Source organism: Lynx canadensis, chromosome D1 (genome assembly GCF_007474595.2).
Source record: "Lynx canadensis isolate LIC74 chromosome D1, mLynCan4.pri.v2, whole genome shotgun sequence".
NCBI lineage: Eukaryota > Metazoa > Chordata > Mammalia > Carnivora > Felidae > Lynx > Lynx canadensis.
The window spans coordinates 59,916,186-59,944,084 of NC_044312.2; the positions used below are offsets into that span (position 1 = coordinate 59,916,186).

Genomic DNA, 27,899 nt, shown 5'->3' on the forward strand with positions numbered 1-27,899 from the left:
GACCTTTCATATAAATGAAATCATACAAAATGCAGTTCTGACTGGCTTCTTTCAGACACCATAATGTTTTAAGGATCATCCATGTTCTAGCATGTATCAGTAGCTCACTCCTTTTTCTCGCCAAGTAATATTCCACCATATGGATATACATTTTATTCATCCATTCGGCAATTGAGGGACATTTTGGTTGTTTCTACTTTTGGGCTATTATAAAAATATTGCTAAGAACATTTGTGTACAAGCTTTTGTGTGGACACATGTTTTTATTTCTAAAGTATATATCTTAGGAGAGGAATTGCTGGGTCATATGGTACTTCTATGCTTAACCTTTTGAGGAACCATGAAACTGTTTTCCACAGCTGTTGCACCCCTTTACATTTCTACTAGCAGTGCATGAAGGTGCCAGTACCTCCACCTCCTTGACAACACTTGTTATTATGTCTTTTTTTATTATAGTATCATGGTGAGTATGAAGTGGTATCTCATTGTGTTTTTTAAAAAAATTTTTTTTAATGTTTATTTATTATTGAGAGACAGAGAGAGACAGAGCATGAGCATGGGAGGGGCAGACAGACAGGGAGACACAGAATCTGAAGTAGGCTCCAGACTCCAAGCTGTCAGCACAGAGTCTGACGCAGGGCTCAAACTCACAAACCGCGAGATCATGGCCTGAGCTGAAGTCGGACGCTCAACTGACTGAGCCATCCAGGCGCCCCTCATTGTGGTTTTGATTTGCATTTCTCTGATGACTAATGATATTTAACTTCTTTTCAGGCACTTATTGGCCATTTGTATACTTTCTTTGGAGAAAAGTCAATTCAGATCATTTGTCCATTTCTTATTGGGTTATTTATCTCTCTCTTGTTGAGTTGTGAGAGGTCTTTATATATCCTGGATGTAAGTTCTTCATCAGATATACTATTTGCAAATATTTTCTCCTATTTAGCAATCTTACTGGGTGTGAGCATCACTTGAATCTTACTTTCCTTTGTTTCAAAGAACTAGCCTGTAATCTGGTACAATGTATGTGTTCAATAAATGTTAGATGGATGTTATGCCTTACTCGTTCAGCATCCCCCTCTTACTTCACAACTAGCACTAGACACAAACAAAGCACATGCTTCGGAAATAAACAGAGACTGAGTAACAGTCTCAAACAAACAGTGGGGATGATGTCAAATAAAATAGCCAAACAGAATTTTTCACATTTCTTCTCCCCCACCTAAGACTTCTCCTTTGGTCCTTCCTATTTTAATACATATACCATCAACCATGGCGTTGCCAATTACTTAAAGCAAAACAAATCCCAAAACCTGGAAGTCAAGCTTATTTTCCTTCCCTTCTATCTGATATCCAACCCACCAGCAAGTCCTGTAGGCTCTACTTCAAAACATATTCTAAATTCATCCACTTCTCCCCATCATCTATGCTACCGCACCCCCAACACTATCAGGTCTCACCTGAACCACTGCAAATCTCCTAACAGCTCTTCTTGAATGCCCCTTACAATGCATTCTCCTTAAAGCAGCCAGAAAGATTGTTTTAAAAATGCAAACCAGGGGCGCCTGGGTGGCTCAGTCGGTTGAGTGACCGACTTTGGCTCAGGTCATGATCTCATGGTTTGTGAGTTCGAGCCCCACGTCGGGCTCTGTGCTGCCAGCTCAGAGCCTGGAGCCTGCTTCTGATTCTGTGTCTCCCTCTCTCTCTGACCCTCCCCCACTTATGCTCTGTCTCTCTCTGCCTCAGAAATAAACATTAAAAAAAAAAATTAAAAAAAAAATGCAAACCAGCTCACCTCACTCCTATCTTTCAAACCATCCAAAATCTTTTCATTGTACTCTCAGGAAAATTCAACATGTTTAGCAGCATCGATGAGGCCTTACAGATCTGACTGTGCCAAACTCCCTGACCTGACTGGTATTATTTTTTCCTTGCTCACTATGATTCACACACACTGGCTTTCTCTTTGGTCCCAAGACATGCCTAACTCATTCCCACTGATTTATACTTCTCCCTCCACTTGACACATGTCTGCCTCCAATTGCCTCCAATCTTCTAATTGCCAGATCTTCTTCACTCAGGTGTTGGTTCAAATATCACCTCATAGGCTGTTCATAACCTTTCCTAGTTGTTCTCTATCACATCACCCTACACTCCTCAGAGCACTTGTCACCATTTGGAGTTATCCTGTTTGCTACTTGTTACCTGCATGCCCCCATTAGAAAGTAAACTTCACAAGAGCAAGGACCTTCGTTGTCTTGTTCATTGCTGAGTTACTGGGACCTAGGAAAATGCATGACATATTGAAGGTACAAGTACTGAGGAAGGAAAGATTGAATTAACAATCCAGATTACATATTTAATAAATGCTTCATGAATGCGTGAGTGAATGAATTAGGGGGAGGAATGAAAAGCACACAAAAATAAGTGGAAGCACTGTTACTTGATATTTTTATAGCTGCTCACTTTTCTCCACCTTCACTGCCTTTGCTTCTGCTCAGATCCTCATTATCTCTTAGCTACCAAAGTACTCCCAACTAATTTCTTCTTTCCCCAGCTGGATCCCTCCAAAATAGCTTCTACACTTCTATCAGACTTGATCACTCTGAGACATAGATCTGAACATGTTTTAAACCCAAGCTTCTTAGCATATTGTTAAAAAGGTCTCTCCAACCTTACTGCTCATTGTTATCCCCTTACATTTAGCCTGTACTCAGTTTTACAGAAATTCTTTTTTTTTTTTTTTAATTTTTTTTTTCGTTTATTTATTTTGGGGACAGAGAGAGACAGAGCATGAACGGGGGAGGGGCAGAGAGAGAGGGAGTCACAGAATCGGAAACAGGCTCCAGGCTCTGAGCCATCAGCCCAGAGCCCGACACGGGGCTCGAACTCCCGGACCGCGAGATCATGACCTGGCTGAAGTCGGACGCTTAACCGACTGCGCCACCCAGGCACCCCCAGAAATTCTTAAAGTTCCCAGGATCTGCCTCCAAACCTTTGCAGATCTTTTCACTTTGCTGGACCACTCTTCCCTACCTCATAGACTATCTATTCAACTCAAGTTTAATCCTTAAGAACAAACGCACGCTTCTTCTCTGTTAAGTCTTTAATGATCCCCCTAAGCAGAGTTAATCACTCCTTCCTTTGTGTCACCACGGTATATAACACACAACTTACACTATACCACAATTATTTGTTTCCATGTCTGTCTTCCCCTATATGACTATTAATCCCCTGAGAATAGGAGCCAGGCGTTCATCTTTGTGTCCTCCTTGCATAGTATTTGGCATATATAAGCACTCAATAACTGATGACTGAGTTAAAACATACCTTAACTCCTCAGCCTGGCATTCAAAATCAACCTTGTATGGGCCCCAACTTATATTTCTAGATTTAGCACTTAGTCCTCAGCTACTTGATGATCTCCACAAATACATCCTTCTTTTTCACATTTACCTGGGGCCTTTATTCCTGATGCTCTCTAGTGAAATTTAGAACATCCATTAAGGTCCAAGTCAGAAGGCTCCTTCTCAAAGAAGACTTCCTTAACCCTATCAATGAGAAGGGATTTACTTCCCCCATAGTATTTTGTTTTTTCTACTGATAAGGTAATTAGGACCTTTTTTTTTTTTTAAAGTATATATATTTATTTTTGAGAGAGAGAGAGAGCACAAGTGAGGGAGGGAGACACAGAATCCGAAGCAGGCTCCAGGCTCTGAGCTGTCAGTGCAGAGCCCAACGCAGGGCTTAAACCCACAAACCATGAGATCATGACTGAAGCCAAAGTCAGACGCTTAACTGACTGAGCCACCCAGGTGCCCCACTGGACCTTTTATTTTATAATTATAGCCACTGCATTTCCAACTGGACTACATGTCCCATTTTCTAACAGAACTATAAGCTCCTTGAAACATGAATTAGCATCTTCTCTCTCAACCCAAGTGCCTAACACATAGCCCCTTGCACAAAAAGCAATCATCAACAAATATTTTATTAGTGAAGAATAATATGCTTAAGGATTAGAGATTTCATGCTTCCATTCCTTGACATGGTAAACTTTTACCCCTCAAGAATCAGCCCAATGATGGGGCATGTGGATGGCTCATCGGTTGAGGGTCCAGCTCTTGATTTTGGCTCTGGTCATGATCTCAAGGTTCAAGAGTTTGAGCCTCTTGTTGGGCTCTGTGATGGGGGTTCAGAGCCTGCTTGGGACTCTCTCTGTTTGCCCCATCCCTGGTTCTGGCTCTCTCTCTCTCTCTCTCTCAAAACAAACTCATAAAAAAAAAAAAAGAATCAATCCAATGTCCTATCCTCTCTGAAGTCTTCCCTAACACTCCCAAATACAATTATGCACTCCATCCATGTACCTGTGGTACCTTATGCATAACTCTACTCATAATACTTTATGTCATTATCACTTCCTCTCCCTACTAGACTGTGACCTCTTTTGGAGCAGAGATAGTCTCATTATCCATTTAGGAGTTCCCAAGACCAAAAAAGTATCTGGTATAATTAAATGTTCAATAAAAATGTGGTGAATTTTGAAAACAGTGAGTCCGTGTTATAGAGTACACCAGCAACAGAGATCATGGAATCCTGTCACCAAGTTCAAATCCCACCTCCACTTACAACCTATGCAATCTTGAATAAATTAAAATTACTTAGCTGTGTCTTGGTTTTTCTCATGTAGAAATTGAACATAATAATAGTATTAAAATAGAATTAATAGAGCTAATGTCATGTAAAATGCTTACTACAGTGCCAGGTACACAGTATGCACTAAAAAATTAGCTATTGTTACCATAAGAATAGAGGGAGAAAAAACTGTTTCTGGAGGGTGCTGACAGACTCAAGAAGAGGTTAAGCAATGGGCAATGGAGAGTAAAATGTCACTAGAGTCCTCTTAAGTAACAGGCACATTGGGGTGCTTCGGTGGCTCAGTCAGTTGAGTGTCCAACTCTTGATCTCAGTTCAGGTCATGATCTCATGCTTCATGGGATTTGACCCCTGAGTCGGGCTCTGCATTGACAGGGCAAAGCCTGCTTGGGATTCCCTCTCTCCCTCTTTCTGTCCCTCCCCCGTTCTCTTTCTCTCTTTCAAAATAAATAAATATTAAAAAAAAAAAAAAAGTAACAGACACATTAAGTTATTGAGAACACCCTACTGGGAAAGGGGAAGGAGAACAGAGGGACCACAAACCTTGGTTTATGGCTTATGCTTATGCTCTCTGCCTCCAGTTCCCTGCTTCTTCTTTCCCCACAGTTTCTCCCTAGTTGCCCAGGGCCAAAAGCCCCATGGCCACAACTCAGCATCCCCTTGGGAAAGCTGCACTTTAGAGAGAACTAATGAGTTTACATTTACCTACCAGATTTTCCTCTGAGGAGCAAAGAGATAACAAAGGACTTCAAGAAGGAAAAACACAAAGAAATAAAGTGGAGATAAGGAATGACATCAGATGGATTACAGTGGGTTGGCTTTCAGGACAAATAGTCCCCGGTGAATTGAGCCTACACTCCTCAGAGGCATCCTCTGGCAGTGCCAGTGCTTGCATGTGCTTCCATGGTCAAAGATGCAAAGAAAGCATCTGCATCCTGCAAAAGCAGGATCTGGAAAAAGGAACAAGGACTAAAAAGATGAAGCTACAGAGGCACCTGGGTGGCTCAGTCAGTTAAGCGTCCAACTTTGGCTCAGGTCACGATCTCACAGTTCATGAGTTCATGCCCCACATGGGGCTCTCTGCTGTCAGCACAGAGCCTGGAGCCTGCTTCAAATTCTGTGTCTCCCTCTCTCTGCCCCTTCCCCACTCATGTTTTGTCTCTCTTCCTCTCTCAAAAATAAATAAACATTAAAAAAATTTTTTTTTAAGCTGAAACTACAGAAATAAAAATTCTAGCCCAATTTGAAGAATACTGCAACAGAGGTATTCAAAGAGGTAATAGGATGACCCAAAAGATAGCTCCCTACCATTAGAGGGGTTTAAACACAGACTGGGAGTGATCACTTACTGGGGATGTTCAACATCCCTTTAAGATTCAAGTTCAAGGGGCGCCTGGGTGGCTCAGTAGGTTGAGCATCCGACTTCAGCTCAGGTCATGATCTCACAGTTGACGAGTTCGAGCCCCAAGTCAGGCTCTGTGCTGACAGCTCAGAGCCTGGAGCCTGCTTCTGATTCTGTGTCTCCCTCCCTCTCTGCCTCTCCCCTGCTTGTGCTCTGTCTCTCTCTGTCTCAAAAATAAAGATAAACATTTAAAAAAAAAAAAAAGATTCAAGTTCAATAAACATTTGAATTTCTACGCTAGCCATTGTGAGAGATTAGGTGCTAGGAACACAGAGATAAAAAATGATACGGTTGTCCCCTCCCAGAGTTCACCACCTAATCAGGGGGGCAATACAACATGGTAAGTGCTGACAGAAATCCATATAAGGTACCATGGGGCAGAGAGCAAATCCTTAGATTGTGTGCCTATGACTCACTGGTAAGGTGCAATATGGCATTAATTAAAAATGGAAATGCTTCAAAAGCAGTTTATAAGCAAATGCTGTCAGGTGATATTGTGTTATTTCCAGAACAGATAGTTAAGTGTGTCAGCTAACCTTTGCTATTAGGTCAACATTCCTTTCATCCTGAGCCAAACCCACAATATACTGATGTCTGCTACATGCCAAGTACCAGGCAAAGCACTGAAGAATGTATAGAGATGAGAAAGACAGTCCCGGCATTCAAGGAGTTAGAACATAGAGGAGTTTTCCTCCTCTCTCTCTCCTATCCCCCTTTATTGACCAGATAACACCTTAAATTCCTTCTGGAAGTAGAAGAGTTATTAAGACATAAGCTTAATTGGAGGCACCTGGCTGGCTCAGTTGGTGGAGCATGCAACTCTTGATCTTGGGGTTGTGAGTGTGACCTCCACATTGGACATAGAGATTACTTAAAATCTTAAACAAACAAACAAACAAAAACAAGACATAAGCTTAATAAAAAAGTGACTTGCAAAAAACAAGAGTGAGCTGGGGATGGGAGGTATAAAGGTATGATGAGAAACCAAATGGGAAAGATTCTCTGCAGACAGGCTATCTGCCAAAGTATGAAACTCTGACTGTATAAAAAGTCAAGGTTATATGTAGGCCTTTTTGTCTATAACTTCTCTATCACCATTTTTTTCTTCTCTCAACTTAATGTTATTAGCACGGGTTATTAACAATTATTATACATTCACTCACTCATTCACTAGTATTTACCTGATAGAAAACAGTACCTAAGTACCTGACAGGAACTGTATGAAATACAGGCAGAGTAAAATACTGGGATCCAGGACTTTCAAAGCTGCAAGAGACCTTTAGAACGTCATCTAGTCCAAACCTATCAATTCACAGATGAAGAAGTGAGGTACAGAGAGATTGAAATCTTTCATGAATTCACATTTTCATTCATTTATTGAATCATACTCTTTGCCAGACACCAGGGACACAAGGCTTTCAAGGAGAGCCTAATCTCATGGGAGACCAACAGCATGATTCCAGTCAAATTACCTCTATAAATGAAGTCATATACTTACATAGTAGAAATGTCCACTGTAGGACAGTATTAGAAGTATACAGTACTCACACTGCCCAAAATTGTTAAAAGCACAGGTGCTGGAGTCATCTTGGATTTGAACTCCAGCTCTGTCACTTACTTAGCTATATAACATTGGGCAAATTACATAATTACATAGATTCTCTACATCTCAGTTTCCACATCTATAGAATGGGGATAACCATAATAGTACCTACCTTGTAAGATTTTGGTATTAAATTAGAAAATGCATACGAAACACTTGGCACAGAGTAAGTACTCTATCTTATTTCACCTTCAGCACTCTGCCTCAGCATTCTCCTCCTGAGCCCAGGCCTCAGAATCTCAACACAGCCTTTTAAGCATCTATTATCATTTGACTCTCTCTGAGATAAAACAAATCTGCTATTCCTAGTCTAGAACCCAGGAGTACTTTTTACTACTCTGTTTTTTTCCCACTACACTATGCTATTACTCAGTTTACATACCTTAAAAATAATCCATAGAGGCATCTGGGTAGCTTAGTCGGTTAAGCATCTGACTTTGGCCCAGGTCATGATCTCACACTTCATGGGTTCGAGCCCCGTGTTGGGCTCTGAGCTGACAGCTCAGAGTCTGGAGCCTGCTTCAGATTCTGTGTCTTGCTCTCTCTCTGCCCCTCCCCCACTCACACTCTGTCTCTCGCTCTCTAAAAAATAAACATTTAAAAAACCAAAAAAAAAAAAAAATCCAAAGATAAATAGTTAAATATCCAAGATTAAACTTCAATCACACATACCTCAATCCCCCAGTAAAATCTTGGCTTTGACCAAGAGTCTCTAGAGAAGAAACTCCTGGAAACAAGAGACATTTATCAAATGTCTATCAGGAGAGACCCACAGGAAAAGGGGGGGGGGGGGGAAGGCAGTGATTACTCCTTTGAAGAAGCAAGGGATTTCTATACCCTGCCTGTTAGAGCTTTACCAGTCTAGCAGAGAAGAGGAGATAAGACATGAATTGCCTCTTCCTCTTTGATATACCCATCCCACCTACTCCCTAGCACAGCACCTGTGACATGTTTTTGTACTTATTTATCAGTGTTTCTCTTCTCATGTTAGTCTGTGAACTCCCTGAAGGCAATTATCACACCTTCTCCACCTTGGTATTACCAAGAATAGCACAGTGCCTGGCACATAGAAGGTGCTTCAGAAATTTGATGAATTGATAAATGAACACAGAGAAAACTATCAAAGGCAGGGAAAGAAGACATCAGTGTAGATCAGAATAGTTCCAGAAGTCAAGACAGCCTTGGGCTAGAACCTTAAAATACAGGTGGGATTTGAAACATACAGACAGGACAGCATCAACAAAGACCTGGCAGTAACCAGAAACATGATGCACCATATGTTAGAACCAGAAAGTTTTAAACACGATTTAGTCCAACAGTCCAATTTTTATAGGGATGTTGTAAACATTCCATTAAAAAGCATGTACTACTAAGCAGAGGAGCTGGCATATCACAAACATTCACTAACTGGTAGCTATTATTACTATTACTCAAAAATAATAATTATCAAACACTTAGCAGGTACCTGCTGTATGCTAAGCAGCATGCTGAGGGAAGGGACTATAACAACGAGCAAGACAGACTTGAATTCTGCTCTCTAATGTAGCTAAGAGTCTAGTGGGGAAGACAGACAAAATAATCTTTGGTAGACCTGGGCTAGGAGGAAGTATGTGAGGGGCTGAAAGAAGAAAGAGTAGGGTCATCCAATCAATGGGCAGTTAAGAGAGAACTGTGTGTGTCTCAAAGTGTGTCTTGAGACACATCAGGGGTTCTGAGTCCCCTTAAGTACCCCAAAGTTTCAAAGTGAGATTTTGTTTAAATAAAGGCTTTTGTGGCTAAATAAAGATTTAAAAACCACCAATCTAGTCCAATTTCCTCTTTTAATAAGAATAAAACAGGGCGGTGGCTCAGTTGGTTAAGTGTCCAGCTTCGGCTCAGGTCATGATTTCACAGTTCATGAGTTCAAGCCCTGCACTGAATTCTATGTCTGTCTATGCTGACAGCTCAGAGCTTGGAGCCTACTTTGGATTCTGTGCCTCCCTCTCTCTGCCCTTCCCCTGTTCTCTCTCTCTCTCTCTCAAAAATAAACATTAAAAAAAAAAAGAATAAAACAGGGTCCAGATGAGGTAAATTACATACTTGAGGCAATAATACCTCAAGTTAGTTGTAGACTGGGATACTTGCTTTGAACTTGAGCTGGAAACTACTCACTGATCTGTATGTCACATCATTCTGGCAGATGAACAAGCACTGGGAGTAGATGCATCCAGAATTCACAGGCACTGGCCAGGCAGGCAGTCTGGCCCTGATTGGATGTTGATGCGTTTTTCTACTTTAGGTCTCAAGCTGGGTCTCTGTGTCAAAATGATGCCTCCAATTCCTCTCTATGGTTGACCAGCTACACCTTCCAGGAGGAACTCACTGGCTCCAGGAGTAGGTCTGCTTCTGGGCCACCTATCTGACCCAAGCTTTATACTACTAATATCCTCAAGCACCATATAGTTTGGCAAGTTGAGAGCAAGAACTGAGTTTAACCAGTTATCACAGCCTGTTTAATACCTACCCTGAGCTGGCTAGACCCATCTCTCACCTTCCTAACTACCACTAAGCTAATCACTCCTCCCAACCAGGGGTTTAGCAGAATCAGGTTATCAGTAAATTAAAGGACCTATATGGAAAAACCAATATTCCTCTGGTTAACCCCTACTTAACACCTCTCAAGAACGAAATACTGCTTCATAATTTGGAGATTAAACTTTTGTATATATAGAAAGGGGTAGTTTACTTTGGTAAGATGAGCCTGCAGTTTAGGTCTTTAAACTGAGGGAAAACACATGCTTTGGAATCTGGAAAAAAAAAAAAAAATGGGTTTAAATCTTAGTGATACCACTTAGTAGTTGCAATATCGTCGGCATTCTCAAATACTCTGAACCTCAACTTCCTCGACAATAAATAGGGAATACTACAAAATTACCATCACAAACGTGAGACTCAAAATGCTCTTTTGAATCACAGTCACTTATCAAATGTACCATATCAATTTTCACATGAGATCATTAAAACCATACAGTTTTAAATTACCTATCCCTATAGCACAAATAATGGAGAAATGGAACCAAGGTGCTCAGTACAGCATGGGCTGAGTTCAGGATAGCGTAGGCAGACCTGGGTTGGAATCTGCACACAGCCCCTGCCACCGCCCCCTCCCTCACAAACTGGAATCCTAGAAAAGTTACTCGACCTCTCTAGCCTCAGTCTCCTCAAGTACAAAGTGCAGCGAATCTAACAGGGCTGCTATTAGTAATGAATGAGATAATGCAAGTAAAGGGCTTTAAACAGGAGCTGGTTTACGGTAAGGACTCAATAAATAGTAAGTTTTTCTATCGGTAGCTCATTTCCTAAACCCTATTTTCTCTACACCTCTCCAAAACTAGAGAAGCACTTAGCAAAGCCTAAATTACTTCAACAAATAATGAAAAGACAAAAGAAGAGGAAAGGAATGATGGTTGCTATTCCAGACCACTTATCATGCTAATGGCATCTGATATTGGAAAACACAGGTACAATATCCTGAAGAACAAAACCACAGCATACGCAATCTTTCCAAAAAAGTGGCAAAGAGCACCAATTGTGTCTTAGTTAGGCTATCCACTACCCTTTTATAATTTGGGCCCTACAGTAGTTTACCAAGCAGAAAGAGCTACAGGAAGGCAACTCTGATGCCACATGCAAATCACTACTTCTTTGTAAACCCAACCTTTATTTTTTCAGCTCAAGCTCATCTCTATTATAAGGATTTCACTGACTCCTCCTAGCAGACTCAACCACTTGCCCCACTGAATTTTTTACACACTTCCAATATAACAATTACCTAATAGAGTAGAGCTATTTGCATGCCTCTTCCCTACACTCTAAGTTGGTAAAGATCCCGTCTTACATTGCCAGTGCTTAACACACAGACCTCCATAATTGCAAATTACAAGGATGGATTTCACCTTCTTTTTCACTAACTAAGGCTGCTAAGAGACAGCTGGGTAGACTTTAGTAGAAACTCACATAAACTAAGTCTACCAGGGGCGCCTGGGTGGCGCAGTCGGTTAAGCGTCCGACTTCAGCCAGGTCACGATCTTGCGGTCCGTGAGTTCAAGCCCCGCGTCAGGCTCTGGGCTGATGGCTTGGAGCCTGGAGCCTGTTTCCGATTCTGTGTCTCCCTCTCTCTCTGCCCCTCCCCCGTTCATGCTCTGTCTCTCTCTGTCCCAAAAATAAATAAAAAACGTTGAAAAAAAAAATTTAAACAAAAAACTAAGTCGACCAGACCAGACCCCTGGTTTTTGTTTGTGTGTTTGTTTGTCTGGGAGAAGGGAGATTGAAGGGATTACTAGCTGTTCCAGCTTCTCAGAGTTATTTTCTCAAACACACAAAAGATAGAACCAGTCCATACAGAATTTCCAGACCACAAATTATATCTTTCTACGTAAATAAAACAAGTAACAGAAGTTTCTGGGATGGATGCTAGTGGTTACATATAAAGTTGACCTCTAGGCACGACACTCTAATAAGTCTGTAGTATAAGCATATTATACAACTAGAAGCTCTCAAGTTCTTAAAACAATAAGGGAAGAAAAGCGAAGAAGCAAAAATAAAAACTGTCTTAACATCAAAACTTTAAGTTCTTTTCCCCTCTGCCAATTCTTTTTTGCTCTTTATCTCAATGAACCCTGATATATGTAATTGAAATCAGGCTCCCTCAAAGGAGGGCTCATGACTAACAAACCATACGTAATAACTTCAATACTGTATTTATTTTTTCCAGGGCACTTTCAACTATATCTCACTGAACCACAGTCAACCGTAATCACAGAAACTTAAAACTGGATGGGGCCTTGGAGGTCATTTCCACAAGCACCCCATATCACCAACCAAGTGGTATCCAAACACCTCTAGTGGTTGAGAGGTATGGGTCTAAAATGTTTCCTTAAAAATCTCCCCCTGCTCTAACCACCTGTCAGTTTCTCAGTCTCTTCCTGCCACATTAATAACCCCAATCAAGTAAACCAAATCCACCAAGTCATCCTACCACCAAGCAACAGTCTTAGCTTCTCAAGTACACTTCTACTCCCTTTCTCTGAGCCTCACCCCCAATTGTCCCCAGTCACCCACCTCCAATACACAGCCAGAGCCTCTTAGATTCTGATCCCTCAGAGATCCCACTGGTGGTGGGTGGACCCCTGACAATCAACCCCCTTCCTCCTATCCCTCTGAGTTGTCCATATGCTGTCCTATGCAAGGCTATAAGCAACCCTTGCTATGAATGTACCTTTGGCCTCACAATAATCTCCCTTTCCTTTCTTACCTTCTATTTACTTCTCAGCGCTATCCCTTCATTCCCTTTAAACTCAATGTCTCTTTCCTCCTAGTGATTCAAGGACCACCGGTAATTCAATACATCAGTTGTTAAATGTCCATTAGACAGGTAAAGGGGACATACACCCTCAAGGAGCTCACCCTCAAAGAGCTCAGAGGTCTAGAAAGAGCCAGAAATAGAGAATCATTTACCCCATTAGACTCAGCTCCTCTGGGAAGCCTTCCCTAGCTCAAATTGAACTGGCCCCCTCTTCTCAGTGCCACCACTATACCTCTGATGCTACGACTAGTTTTCCTTCTGTGTCTCCCACCACTAGGCTGTGGGCTCTTCTATGGAAGGGCCCCTGTGTCTCTAGCACTTAACCCAGGACTCAGCACAAACATAAGTAATGTTTGTTAAATGAGTGAAACGATGAATTCCGGTATACAATCATTCATTCTTCCATTAGGTGCACAAAACTTTATGACACATTATGTACCAAGTCCTAGAGTGTAATGATAAATAAAACAGTTCTTACATAAAAATAACTCTCAACACTGTAATACTAGATTAGCACTCTTCCCTGGTGTGCGTCCCCAACCCCCACCCCAAACCAAGCCGGTCTTCTCCTACCGCGAAAGTCCGGCCTTCCCACGCAGAAGTCCACGCCCCTCCAACTCAAGCTACCCCTCAGCCCTTCAGTCCTACCCCTACGACCCCCAGTTAATAATCTCAAATCTAACGCCCTCACTTCTTTGGCTTCTCTCCCTGTCCTCAATCTCCACCCTTGAGGTTACTGCAAGTCTTCTATCCCCATGACCGCCTTTCAGTGCCGAAGTGCAGGTTACCTCTGATTTCCCTCTCCGCGCACCCGCCCCCCAGTTGGCTCCTTCCTTCTCAGGGTCCCGCCTCCCCTAGGACCCCACTCCCGATAACCTCTCCTCCCCCTCCCTTCAGGTTTAGGCTGAGCCTCTTCTCTCCTTGACTCTCAACATTTCTTACCTCATCTAGCTCCCGTTCCCCGGCAGCACCTCCTCCAACCTCCACCTCTACCACTGCCGCCATCTTCACAGTTCTCCCCCTCCCTCCGGTCCCCGCGCGAGCCAGCTGCTTCCGCCGCTCAAGTGCTCCTAGCCAATCGGCGGCGCAGGCTCCGGCAGGGGGCGGGGCAACAAGTCAGGCCGAGTCTTGAGCGGTACTAAGAGACTATCTACCTGCTGCTCACTTAAAGGTCAAGGAGGGACGGTTTCCATGCGCTTCTAAGCTTCCCTGGGGGAGGATTCTTGGAAAATGAGAAATTTGGCTTGGATTTTTTCAGTGCAAATATTTCACCAATTCTCCCCTTGGGAGCGCCAAAAAGAAGGGTCTCTACATCGTCAACTTTTGCGACGCTCCCTCACTCTAAGCTCCAACGAGAGAAGCCTGGAGGCTAAGGACTACATTTCCCAGAATACATTGACTCTGACCCGGAAGTTTAGGTTCCGCGCTGTGGACAGATTTATAGTGAGTGGAAATTTGCATAAAATATAACTAAAAATATACCTTTAAAATAGATATAAAACATACATAGATGCACACGAATGCATTTTACTGGCTATATCACATGTCTTCTTGCTTCGGTGGGAATCATTTTTCAAAAACAGCGGCTTCTTGAGGCCCCAGGACAAATTCCCGGAATTCCGGAGGCGGAGAGTAGTGCTACGAATCAGAAGTCGGTGGTCAGAGGGCCAAATTGGCGGGAGAAAGGATTTTGTGGTCCGCGATCTCAGGCTGCGATGGCTCTTCCAGGTCCGTTGTTCTGGGTGAGGGGCTTTGAGGGTTGTTGATGGGGGGGGGGGGGGCAGTTGCAGAGAATGGGTAGCGGTCAAGGAATGTACAGAACAGCGCGTTCCGAGAGGGGGAAGTGCCTGCACGGTTTAGTCTCCCGAAGCTGAGAGCTGAAGAGTCTCGCACCTAGTAGGTGCTTTGAGGGGCCAAGCTGAATTAATATTTACTAAGTACCCACCATGTAAAAAGGGTTTTGCGTACATCAGGAAGCCACTGATGATTCCTAATAGAGGAGTAACAACGAGAAACAAATTTAAGAAGATTGATTTGAGAGGGGAGAACAAATCAAGAGACTTGTACATTTAGTTGAACATTTGTTGCGTCTTTACTACGTGGTGGGCTCTAGGGGTATAAAGGTGAATGATTTAAGGCACCACTCATGCCCTGGGGAGCATCCAACGTTCCTGTACTAACCTATTTTGTACTTGCTGCTCCGTTGCCCTGTGGTTGCATTCTAGTTGTTTCACGTGTTTTTTGGAAACTCACCACCTGGTCCAGATCCGTTCCTTGCCCACTGCCCCACAAGCCCATCAAGGGCATCAGAAACAGTCTGACTTCCTGCAAAGATTTCCAGAGAACCAGCCATGGCTAGTTTGTTTTTCTTTTGTTCTCTCCTTCAGGAGTAGCATGAGGATTCTTTCTCTTCTGGAAGCTGACAGGACCAAAAAAGGCAGTGCCAAAGTGGTGACAGAAGAGATCTTAGGAGAAAGTATTTTTGCCTTGTACTTGGGATAGCTGCTGGGCCCACAATGGCTCCTGTAAAGATTAGCCACATCGTATCATTTTCCTCTCAGGTATGTTAATTAGCAGTTGTGATTTTTTTCTTGGCAACTGAAAGAAGTGACAAAAGTAGGAGACTTGGCTGCACTTTCAGGAAACTCCCAGTTTAATAGAAGAGACATCGTCCCTTCTTTGGGAATCCAAAGTCAAAGGAGGACACACAGCTCTTGCCCTCAGGTTGTTCCCAGAGCAACGCAGGGTGCATAAAAGAAGTGTTCCTGGGAATTGAAGGTAGAGAGGAAACAACTTCAGGATTCCACCCTTAGTTTGAAGGGAACTGGCAAACCCATAGGCCCAAAGTCTATACCAGGGTTCCTAGAAGGGCAGTTTAGTTACTCTGTCATTGAGAGCACACCGGGACATTCAACGTCATTCCTGACCTGTGAGGACATCACCCCCACCATCAAAAGTGATCTCAACCTCCTCCCTAAAAGTTCACTTTTGAGAAATTCCAATTATCCAGATTAGATCTAGATGCTGAGGCCTAAGCCCAGGATTTATACCATGTGGTGATTCTTAAGAACTTCCCACCCTTTCCTTTGCTGTCATTTTTATCCATACCTTTTCTCCCCACTCTTCTTCACCTTCTGTTGCCCTAGTCTTTCTCAAAGGATGCCATTGGCATTTTGGGTGGGATAAATCTGCATTTATAGCAGTATCATTTACCTGATGAGGTATTTATTTATTTATTTATTTATTTATTTTTTTTTTTACCTGATGAGGTATTTAGCATCCATGGCCTTCAGACCCTAATGACAGTAATGCTCCCTGGTCATGATGACAGTCAAAAACATCCCCACTCATTTCAGAAAGACTCTTAGAGAGCCTTTTGGAACTAATATATCAACTCCTAAGTGAAAGAAAATAAAAATTGCCCATATCCTTCTTACCTACATAGTCAGCCTAAATGGTTTTCTTCAAAGATTGAGCCTTATAAAATGCTAGAGAATGTTACTTATCATCTAACACTGAGGTTTTCAAACTGTTCTATGGGCACCCACTTCTAATTGAAGTGAGGTGGTACATGTATGTCTCTAGACCCCCCAACCTGTGTTTTAACCAGAGCTCTGGGTTTTTTTGCTGAAAATACACACACACACACACACACACACACACACACACACACACACATTTTAGTGTAAGATTTCAGCTAAAAGGAAGGATTTTATTGCTAAAACAAAAAACAAGATTGAAAACCATGAGTATAGACTCCCTCCCCTTTACTTATGGATGAAAGAATTTAGATCCAGAGAGAGAAAGTAGTTTGCTCAGGGCCTTGCCACCAAAAAATATCTAACTGTGGGTTAGAACCAAGAATTTCTCTCTCAGTGGGTGCCTGGGTGGCTTAGTCGGTTGTGCATCTGACTTTGGCTCATGTCATGATGTCACAGTTGATGAGTTCGAGCCTCACACTGGGCTTGCTGCTGTCAACACAGAGCCCACTCCAGATCCTCTGTCTCCTCCTCTGCCCCTCCCCTGCTTGTGCTCTTTCTCTCTCTCTCTCTCTCTCTCTCAAAAATAGTTTTTAAAAATTTTTCTCTCTCGGTATTGCTATTGTTGCCTTGGAACAAATCACTTTATTCCTACCCATTAGTTGTAAACTCAGAATAAAAATCCTTGCCTTTCTTTTCTCATAGGGCTACTTTGAAGATAAATAAATGTCTGTGAAAGTACCTTGTAAATGAAGTGAAATAGCATAGTGTGGCAGTTAAAAGCCTGGATTCAGAAAGCTAGATGTTCTGATTTTGGTTGGTTATTTGGCTTTGTAGCCTTGGGTAAGTTTCTGAACCTAAGCTTCAATGTATTGATCTGTTAAGTAAGAAGCAATAATAGCAACTAAACTAAATAGTAAAGTGTTAGGAGGATTAAATGAGGTGGTTTGGTAAATGAAGGAGAGGGAAATGGTCTGTAAATCCCTGGCACATGATAGCTGTACTTTTATGGACTCCCATCTAGTGGTTCTTCTATCATGGTAAAATGCCTGGAAAGGTTTGGGAATGTAGGAATCCCTCATTCATGGGCATCCTTTTTACCTTTCAGTTCAGTGAGGTTCCTGATTACTCCTTCTCTCTCTGACTTAGGATCCCAAGTATCCTGTGGAGAACTTGCTGACTCCAGACTGTCAGAAGGGACCTTGGCTCAGCTGCCCTCAGGACAAGAGTGGGCAGCTGAAAGTGGAACTCCAGCTGGAGAGGGCAGTGCCCATTGGCTACATTGATGTAGGTGAGTGAGTTGTCTGAGGTCTAGGAATCTGTGCGGGAGATGCAGGAGTCACATTCCCCTCCAAGTGCTCCATAATGTCTCAACTTGGTCTAGCTGAGCACTTTTCATGGAATAAGCCCTTCCTGGTCTGAAGGTGAGATGTGGCCCAGGTGCCCTTCTCAGGTGTATGGTGTTGGCAAACTCTGAGGTTTCCGTTCACATAGAATGCAATGGGAGGGGCACCTGGCTGGTTTTAGTGGGTAGAGCATGTGACTCTTGATCTTTGGGTTGTAGGTTCGAGCCCCACATTGGGTGGAGAGATTACTTAAAAATAAAATTTGAAAAATAAAAAGTAGTGGGAATGGTATTCCCTGAATTATTTAACGTACGTGCCCTGCTTTGATCTGAATAGTCTGGGTGAAGCCTTAGGATGCTGACATAATTACAAATGCCAACAAATAGAACCTGTAAGCACCTATAAATATCATTGTCAAGAGGATGCTGGGGGATGGGCTCTGCAGACTAATCTGGGAAGTCTCCATAGGAATTTGCGGGTTGAGAAGGTTGGCCTTAGCATTCTCTGGAGTAGAGAACTAACAAAGACCATTGGCCTCAGCTCTGTAGGGCTCCCTAGCAGGGGTCTAATAGAGACAGAGATTAGCACTGCCTGCCAGAGCCAGAGGAGAGGGAAGCAGCAAGTCTATTGAGTCAGGGAAGGTTTCTAGCTGGGAGGACCACTGTGAACCTTCATACTGTCATTTTGTGGACTGAGGTCTTATCCACTTCAGTTGCCAGTTCACTGTGTTCCTTGACCTTTCTGGGCTTCCAACCAGCTCTAGAATGGAAGAATGTCCTTGTCCCACCCGATACCTTGTGTGCAATCAGGAGAGCATCTGTCTTCCCATCACCCTTAAATCCTTCTCTCAACCTTTTGTCCTCAGGTAACTGTGGCTGTGCTTTCCTGCAAATTGATGTGGGCCGTTCTTCCTGGTCCCTGGACAGACCTTTTGTCACCTTGCTCCCTGCAACCATGCTTATGTCCCTGGCTGATTCAAAGCAGGGGAAAAACCGCTCAGGGGTCCGCATGTTTAAAGATGGTAAGGAAGGCAAAAACAGAAATGGGAAATGGACAGCGAGAGAGACTATAAGAAAGAGATGCAGTCATGCTAAGCTAGACAACCCACTAGAGAGGGCCATGGAGCTGTTAGGTGGAATGGTGGGAGGGGCCTGTGAAGGGGCTTGGTCGTATCTGTGGGGGTATGGGGTAGGTGGTGAGTGAACAACTACTGGTATGTTTGTGTGAGTTCTCTGTGATGACAGTATATGGGAACCGAGAACATTTATGCACTATGATTTATATTTACACATGATTCGGTGGAGCCTGATGTAGAGCCCGTATTTGTGAGTAGTGTTTTTATTTGTATAAATGTACATTGGTGTGAGTACGGTAGTCGCCCTTTATCCACGGTTTCACTTTCCATGGTTTCAGTTACCTACAGTCCACCACAGCCCAAAAGCAGATGATGTTCCTTCTAACATATTATTAGAAGGTCAATAGTAGTAGCCTCCCTGTGTCACAATGCCTACGTCATTCACCTCACTTCATCTCATCACGTAGGCATTTTATCATCTCACGTCACCCCAAGAAGAAAGGTGAGCAGAGTACAGTAAGATATTTTGAGAGAGAGCGAGAGAGAGAGAGACCACATTCATGTAACTTTTATTATAGCCTGTTGTTATAATTGCTCTGTTTTATTATTGTTATTAATCTCTTCCTGTGCCTAACTCATAAATTAAGCTTTATCATAGGTGTGCACGTATAGGAAAAAACATAGTATATACGAGGTTCGGTGCTATCTGTGGTTTCGGGCATCCACTGGGGGCTTTGAACATATCCCCCACAGATGAGGAGGGACAACTATATAAGTGTTAGTGTAGAATAAATGTTTATATAAGTGATGGAAGGCTACAGGATGGATATGGTTAGATAGTATATAGTGCTTCCTGAGTTCCAATCCATGCAAATTTCTGTGTTCACTAGGCACTGCAGAACAGACATAAGATCTGATTCCTGGACTTTGGGGACTTACAGTCTAATAAGGATTTGTCTGTGTTGGAGCTGAGGTGTTTGTAATGTTGTGAAGGAACCATGATATGGGAGAGGCATACGAGGTACAGGGGATGAGGTGCTACCACAGAGTGCTGGGATGTAAAGGTGAGAAGGGTTTGCAGTATTGCCATGTCACACAGTGACTATGGAGGCCATGGAGTGTTGTGAGGGAGGTGGAGGTCTCATGGTCCAGGAAGAGCAGATGTAGCTCATCTGATCCACTGGGCGAGTGGTCACCTCAGACCCCAACACTACAGGTACTTCCTGTTTAAAATGAGACATTGGGGGCACTTGGGTGGCTCAGTCAGTTAAGTGTCTGACTCAATCTCAGCTCAGGTCATGATCTTACAGTTTGTGAGTTCAGGTTCTGCATTGGATTCTGCACTGACAGTGTGGAGCCTGCTTGGGATTCTGTCTCTCTCCCTCTCTCTCAGTCCCTCCCTCACTTGTGCTCTCTCTCTCTCTCTCTCTCTCTCTCTGTCTGTCAAAATAAATAAATAAACTGGGGCGCCTGGGTGGCTCAGTCGGTGAAGCGTCAAACTTTGACTCAGGTCATGATCTCATAGCTTGTGGGTTCGAGCCTCACATCAGGCTCTGTGCTGACAGCTCAGAGCCTAGAGCCTGCTTCAGATTCTGTGTCTTTCTCTCTGCCCCTCCCCGGGTCATGCTCTGTCTCTCTCTCTCCTTCAAAAATAAATAAACATTAAAAAATAAAATAAAGTTTAAAAAAAAACTTTCATAAGTAAATTGACACATTGGCAAGGTCCCTAGAGAGGTATAGAATGAGGATGTGCTGGGAACAGTGTGGAACCGTGACAGAGGAGCGATGGTGGGAAGGCAAGGCACCAGGTCTGAGTGCACCTTAACTGGCCTGCTTAGCACTGCCAAACCCTGAGCACCAAAGCCTAAGGGGACAGTTACTGATGGCCTCCATTCCTTTTGTTGGAGTTTAATCTGTATAGTCCCTGTCTTTCGTCTCCTCAGTATTGACCTTCTCTTTCTTTGTCCCTCCCATTCACACATTTCCTCTGCCTCTCATTTTCTTTCTTTTTGCCTTCAGAAGATTTCCTGGCTGCGGCCTCAGGTGAGCCCTGGGATCGACTTCGCCTGACCTGCTCCCAACCCTTCACACGTCAGCAGTCTTTTGGTCTGGCCTTCCTCCGGGTGTGTTCCTCCCTGGACTCCTCAGATGACCCTGTGGGGGATCTCTCTGCTCCCGGGAGCACTAGGCTAAGCCAGGTATACAATGGTGGAACAAGGACTTCATATTTTCCCACTTTTCTCAGTTTCAGGTTAGAAGACTGGGGCTTGACTGAGGGGTAAACACAGAAACCCACCTCCCCCCCCCCCCCCACACACACACACATTCAAGTAAAAACAGAAATGGGCTTGCTACCTTTCCTTACAGCTAAGAGTGAATGCCTCTCCATCCCTTTTGCCCTTGGGAGATTCAAGGCAGTGAACCTTCAGTGCAGTGTACACAAAGCTGTAGGGCCATTGGTTCTTTAGCAAGAATGAAATTTCTTTTTGGATTCAGACTTAATCCACTTTACATTTAGGTTCCCGTGGGCTACAGCTTTCATCAGACTTTTCCTTCTAGCACCTGAAAGTCCCAGGGCTCACTTACTATCTCTCTGTCATTGTTGTTGCCTGACCCACCTGCCAGGAAAGCCAGTTATAATGTTAGATATGTGTTCTGCAATTTCATTTGTTTTCCTTCTTTCTCTCCCTGTACAACACACACGTGCTGCTAAGAGAAGATGGATAGGTATCTGGTCAGTTTGCCTCCCCTCTTCTCAGCCAGTTTTCTAGTTATTTTTTATTCTTCAGCCTATTCTGAATCCTCCTGCTTTCTTGTCACTGTGTCTTCATTTATCTTTCCAGTACCCTCTACCATAATTCACTCACAAACAAATACAAAGATGGAATCACACAAAGCAAGAGTTGTACAATTCTAGAGGTCAAAAATACTTAGAGATTATCAAGCCCCAGCCACCTCATTTTATGTGTCAGCTAGGGACACTTGCATATTCAGATTCACACGGTGAACCAGAGCAGAAGACGGACTAGAAATCAGGTCATCTGTCATTATACCACAGTGCTTCCTATGCACGTAATACACCTCTAGAAGCTCCAAACATCCGGGGCACCTAGTGGCTCAGTCGTTTAGGTGTCTAACTCCTGGTTTCGGCTCAGGTCGTGATCTCATGGTTTGTGGGATTGAGCCCCACGTTGGGCTCTGTGCTGATGGCTCAGAGCCTGCTTGGGATTCTCTGTCTCTCTCTCTCTCTCTCTCTCTCTCTCTCTCTCTCTCTTTCTCTCAAAATAAATAAATAACTGTAAAAAAAATGAAGTTCCAAACATCTGACATAACCAAAAGAAGTTCAGTTCCAGGAGTGAACATTACAAGTGTCACTCTTGTTGAAGTTACTGAGAAAAACAGACCGAGCATCAGAAGACAAAATGGAGGAGGAAGAGGAGATGCTTCTGTAGTACAGCCTCAGGAGAGACCCAGAGAATGGAGACCAAGTAAAGCCTGGTCTGAGATTTACTCCTCCTTCATGGGAAGGGCTAAAAAATGCAGCAGGACCAGTGGAAGCCACTCCATGTGCTCTGCCAGGTTCCAGTATTGTGGTGCCAGGGGGCTGACACGAATGGAGCTACAGCCCTGTGGGCCTGGCCTCAATAAAATGGAAGCTTTGTGAGATTAGGGACCTGTTTGTCTTGTTCCATACTGAGTCCTGGCAGCTGGAACAGTGCCTAGAACAAAGTAGGCTTTTAGAATAACTTACCTTTCAGGGGCAAGTTGTAGATAGGATCACCACCATAAAGTTTACCATCCAAACTGAGACATTTGGAGAGGAAAAAGAGTGCTATTAATTACATGGAGACAACAGTATTGTCCCAGGCAAACCAGGACATATGGTCTCCCTAATTATAGGCTAAATAAGGGCTTCTTTTGGCCATCTAAATTACTGTGCACCTTTAAGACCAAGGAGGGAGTCAGCAACTCCAGAGCCATAATGTTATAAGGACCGTGAACATCAACAGCAGAGTGAAACGTATTGCACATACCTCAGTGAAACCACAGGGAAAGAAATTCTAAAATGTGTCTACAAGAGAGGGTTGATGCATGGAAACAGATTGATGGCACTCAATTTTATAATTTAAAATGTCTACAATTTAAGGTGTATTGTTCTAATGGTATATTATAGTGAAGCACAAAGAACTTTAGTGAGATGTTCCAGGTCACACTGCTAAATAAGTCTTAGAGTGGATTTGAATCCAGGCCACTGACTCCATGTAACCTGTGCTTGGAAGCTCAGTTCCTAATGATTAATCTCACTTAGAATTAAATAAACCATAAATTCTCCACACCCATCTAGTTACCCTTTCTAGTGGTATTTGCTCTAAAGTATATGAGACAAGGTAAAGAAAAAATAGAAACCCAGGAAAATTAAAATATTTCTAAATTAATGCTGCATCCAAGATGAGATTGTAATGGCAATTAAAAAATATTAAACAGTAGGGGCACCTGGGTGGCTCAGTCGGTTGAGCATCCGACTTTGGCTCAGGTCATAATCTTGCAGCTCTTGAGTCCAAGCCCCACATCGGGCTCTGTGCTGACAGCTCAGAACCTGCATTCTGCTTCAGATTCTGTCTTCCTCTCTCTTTGCCTCTCCCCTACTCATGCTCTGTCTCTGTCTCTGTCTCTCTCTCTCTCTCTCAAAATAAATAAACATTAAATAAAAATTTTTTAGGGGCGCCTGGGTGGCGCAGTCGGTTAAGCGTCCGACTTCAGCCAGGTCACGATCTTGCGGTCCGTGAGTTCGAGCCCCACGTCGGGCTCTGGGCTGATGGCTCAGAGCCTGGAGCCTGTTTCCGATTCTGTGTCTCCCTCTCTCTCTGCCCCTCCCCCGTTCATGCTCTGTCTCTCTCTGTCCCAAAAATAAATAAACGTTGAAAAAAAAAAAATTAAAAAAATTTTTTTTTTTAAATATTAAACGGTAAATGTGATTACATACATACATACGTAAACACGCTGTGAATGTGAGTAAAAATACTACTCATGTTTGCAGAATGAGGCCAAAATCATGCTTTACAAGAAAGATGTTTACCTTTAAAAGAATCTCTGAGGGGCGCCTGGGTGGCTCAGTCGGTTGGGCGTCCGACTTCAGCTCAGGTCATGATCTCGTGGTCTGTGAGTTCGAGCCCTGCATCGGGCTCTGGGCTGACAGCTCAGAGCCTGGAGCCTGTTTCAGATTCTGTGTCTCCCTCTCTCTCTGACCCTCCCCTGCTCATGCTGTGTCTCTCTCTGTCTCAAAAATAAATAAATGTTAAAAAAATTTTTTTTTTTTTTTAAATAAAAGAATCTCTGATGGGGCGCCTGGGTTGCTCAGTTGGTTAAACGATTGACTTCTGCTCAGGTCATGATCTCATGGTTTGTGAGTTCAAGCCCCGCGTCAGGCTCTGTGATGACAGCTCAGATCCTGGAGCGTGCTTCAGATTCTGTGTCTCCCCCTCTCTCTGCCCATCCCCTGTTCATGCTGTCTCTATCAAAAATAAATACATATTTTAAAAATAAAAGAATCTCCAATAGAAGAATCAACTGTAAATTAAAGACAAAGTTTTTTCATTTTTTTAAATTCAAGGGAAAAAGGAAATTTGGAAAAATAAAAAAGGAAATAGGTGCAGGTGAATTGACAGATAAATTGAATAGACAAAATAGAAACTGTAGCACATACCACATAAATAAAATATAGGTAGAAATGATCTCTTGCATGATTATCGCACGTAGAAATTTTTGGAGTTAGGAGAGGTTTGTAAAATGCCTGTGATAGTTACATGGAGAGGCTAATGGTAGAAAAGAGACTTGAGGTATCCATACATACATACACACATACACATCTCTTTCTATAAATGGCTAGAAATGGTGGCTTAAATTGGTAGGTTTTTAGTTGTAGGTGAACAAAATTTTCACAAAATAAATCATACTGGAAATTAAATAATATTATTAATATTTAGAAGATAAAAATGATAAAAATGTCCCCAAAGAGTTCAGAATAGAACTATTCTTAACTACGGAGAAATATATGGGTATGCTTTGTTTCTTTCATGTAGGTGTATAAAGAGATAAGTGATTGGAGTTTTGTACCTACGTGAGTGAATTTTATATATGTACAGATTTAAACTACAGCGTATATGCTTTCAAAAGTTCGCACATGATTATTAGTCCCATGACCCCGTTTTTCCCAACAGCATATATTTGATTCTGGGGACTTTCAGGATCATGACAAAACCCTTAGCATTGAGGAACTAACTATACAACATTACTGAATCTCATATCTTAGAGCTGGAAGAGAGTGTACACACAAGCAAAGGTACTGTGTAAAGTCATAGAAAACATGCTTAGTCATTAAGCTGAAGTCCTCAGGTTTGGGAATAGCCCTGGTACAGGTGGCAGCGTCCCCTGGTGGTGAATGTCTGTAGTTCATATTGCTCCATTTTCTTCTCAGGGTTCTGATGCTCAGGAGTCTGGTCCAAGCCCCTGGCTGGCTAATCCTTCCATTCGGAGGACGTTCTTCCCAGATCCCCAAACGTATGTAGCTACCAGAACGGAGGTCCTTGTCCACTTCTCAGTTCTTTCTCCCAAAAAGAGAAAGGCTACCAAGTCACTCACAGGCACACAAGCCCTGCCTGGTTTCCCCCCACTTAATCACAACCTCGGGACCTAACCCTATCTGTATATCAAACTGGCTTTCTTGGTTAGAGGTCACTGACTTAGGTAAGAGGAATGGAGTCTCTTTTCTGAGTGAAACCGAGTGCTCTCTGTTTCCCTGCAGGAGCACCAAGGAAATTTCAGAGCTTAGGAATATCCTAAAGCAGCTGCAGCCAGGGGCTTTGGGACGTTCAGCCTGCATGGTACTTTCAGCTGCCCGCAGGGTGCCCCCCGTGAGTATGGCAAGCACAAAAAACATCCAGGCAGAACCAGGTCCCAGTCATCCAGCCAGCACAGGTGAGTCCCCATGACCTACCTTTGGCTCCTTGCTCTCCCTGGCACCATCCTTCCTCCCTGAATCCACTGCTGCTATAGGAGGGTGGCTTACAGATGGGACTTCCTGTGGGAGAAAAGACCATTGTCAGTGTCTTGTTACCAGAGGAGAAATCAAATACTATATAGTAATTGAAATCAGGAATCCTTATTTCTTCGGGCCTCAATTCCCCCATATTCACAATGAAGGAATTAAACCAAATAGTATTTCGGCCTTTTGCAGTATTAATGTTTTGGGATCACTTCAGAAAGACAGTTAAGTCAGGGTGATGGTGTATGGAGCTTGTTGGGGAAATAAAGTAGGGGAATAGCATGGTTTTATCACAGAGGAAGAAAAGATTCAGCATTTTGGAGCTCCTACTTAGCTCTAGACATTGCTAACACACTTCTACTAACTTAACTATTTAATGTTCATAACAAATTGTGAAGTAAATACTGTTATACTCATTTTACAAAAGAATCTGAGGTATTTCTGAATCACACAGCTAATAAGTGGCAAAACCAGGATTTGAACCCCAGAGTTCTTGTTCTTTTTACTGTTCTAGATAGCAAAAGAGAAAACAAGTAGAGTTCTCACTGAAAACCTTTGGTTTCACTCATTGCTTCACTGGGAAAATTTTTAAAAAGGAAACAGGTGATTTGTCATTTCAAAGAACTGACCAAAATTACTGAAATAGTAAGGATATTATCTCATGGCAGAAATAGGGTACATTGTTTGTCTACTGTTGCACGATGAATTACCCCAACACTTGGTAGCTTATGATAGTATTTATCATTTCAGTTACTCATGGTTAAGAATCCGGGCATGACTTAACAGCATCTTCCAGCTCCAGATCTGACACAAAGCTATAGTCCTTTCAAGGCTCCACTGGAAACGATCTGCTCCCGAACTCAGTCACATGGTTGTTAGTAGGATTTAGTTCCTCGTGGGTGGTGGTGGGACTAAGGCTTCCCTCAATTCCTTTGCCATGAGAGCCTCTCCCAGGAGCATCTCACAATGTGGAAGCTTGCTTCATCAGAGTGAACAAGCTAGAGGGCAAGAGAGAGCATGCTAGTAAGAAAGAAGTCAGTCCGGGGCGCCTGGCTGGCTCAGAAGAGCATGTGACTCTTGATCTTGGGGTCGAGAGTTCAAGCCATATGTTGGGTATAGAGATTACTAAAAATAAATAAACTAACTAAAAAAAGAAAAAAGAAACAAGTCGGTCTTTTATAACCTGATCCCAGGAGTGGCATCCCATCACTTTTGCCATATTTTATTCATTAGAAGCAAATTACTAGGTTCTGCCTAAATTCAAGGGGAGGCATGACTACCAGGAGGCAGGAATCAATAGGAGTCCTTTCAGAAGCTGTCTACCACATAAGGAAGGATGTAGTTTATTATTTTAAGAGACAGAAAATGGGAAGGAGCTAACCTTTTGGGGGCACCCAGTCAGCTGGACACTGGAGCTATGAAAGTACCTACAAACTTTCTATATAACTCCTATATATAACTCCTAACTCCTATATAAAGTGTTTCATAAGTTCTGAATAGCTAGACAAATGGTTGTTGCTGGATTTTGTTTCCACTCATTTGACAGATATCTGAACATCTCTGTGTTCAAGGCTCTATGCTAGGTGTCAGGGATTCCACAGCACAGAAAATAGCAGTTCTCCTACCCTAATGGAGAGGCATCTCCATGTAATATAAGTAAGTCTACAACTGCAAACTGTGATGAGTACTTCAAAGGCAAAGCATAATAGGATGATCGGATTTAGATTAGAGAATTCAGGGAAAGTGCCTCACAGGAATTAATATTTCATGTGAGACTTGAAGAGTGAGAAAGAATTAACCAGGAAAAATGGATAGAAAGACTATTCTTAAAAGAAAGAACATCATGGGGCGCCTGGGTGGCTCACTGCATTAAGCATCCAATTCTTGGTCAGCTCAGGTCATGATCTCACGGTTCATGGGTTCCAGCCCTGAGTCTGACTTCTTGCTGACAG

General features: G+C 42.9%; 2 protein-coding genes across 2 annotated transcripts in view; one reads left to right on the forward strand and one right to left on the reverse strand.

Moving 5' to 3' along the window:
- RNF121 (ring finger protein 121) overlaps window positions 1–14,035 on the reverse strand; it is an 81,950-nt gene extending 67,915 nt beyond the window's left edge. Inside the window, exon 1 of the mRNA XM_030331776.2 lies at window positions 13,948–14,035. Coding sequence (XP_030187636.1) covers window positions 13,948–14,010 — 63 coding nt within the window. The 5' untranslated portion in view covers window positions 14,011–14,035. The remainder of the gene's footprint in view (window positions 1–13,947) is intronic.
- Window positions 14,036–14,417: 382 nt separating this feature from the next.
- Window positions 14,418–27,899, forward strand: part of LOC115525497 (short transient receptor potential channel 2) — a 37,990-nt gene continuing 24,508 nt past the window's right edge. The window contains exons 1-7 of the mRNA XM_030332716.1: window positions 14,418–14,733; window positions 15,393–15,566; window positions 17,634–17,775; window positions 18,696–18,851; window positions 20,925–21,103; window positions 25,381–25,463; window positions 25,708–25,880. Of these exons, the coding sequence (XP_030188576.1) occupies window positions 15,522–15,566; window positions 17,634–17,775; window positions 18,696–18,851; window positions 20,925–21,103; window positions 25,381–25,463; window positions 25,708–25,880 (778 nt within the window). The 5' untranslated portion in view covers window positions 14,418–14,733; window positions 15,393–15,521. The remainder of the gene's footprint in view (window positions 14,734–15,392; window positions 15,567–17,633; window positions 17,776–18,695; window positions 18,852–20,924; window positions 21,104–25,380; window positions 25,464–25,707; window positions 25,881–27,899) is intronic.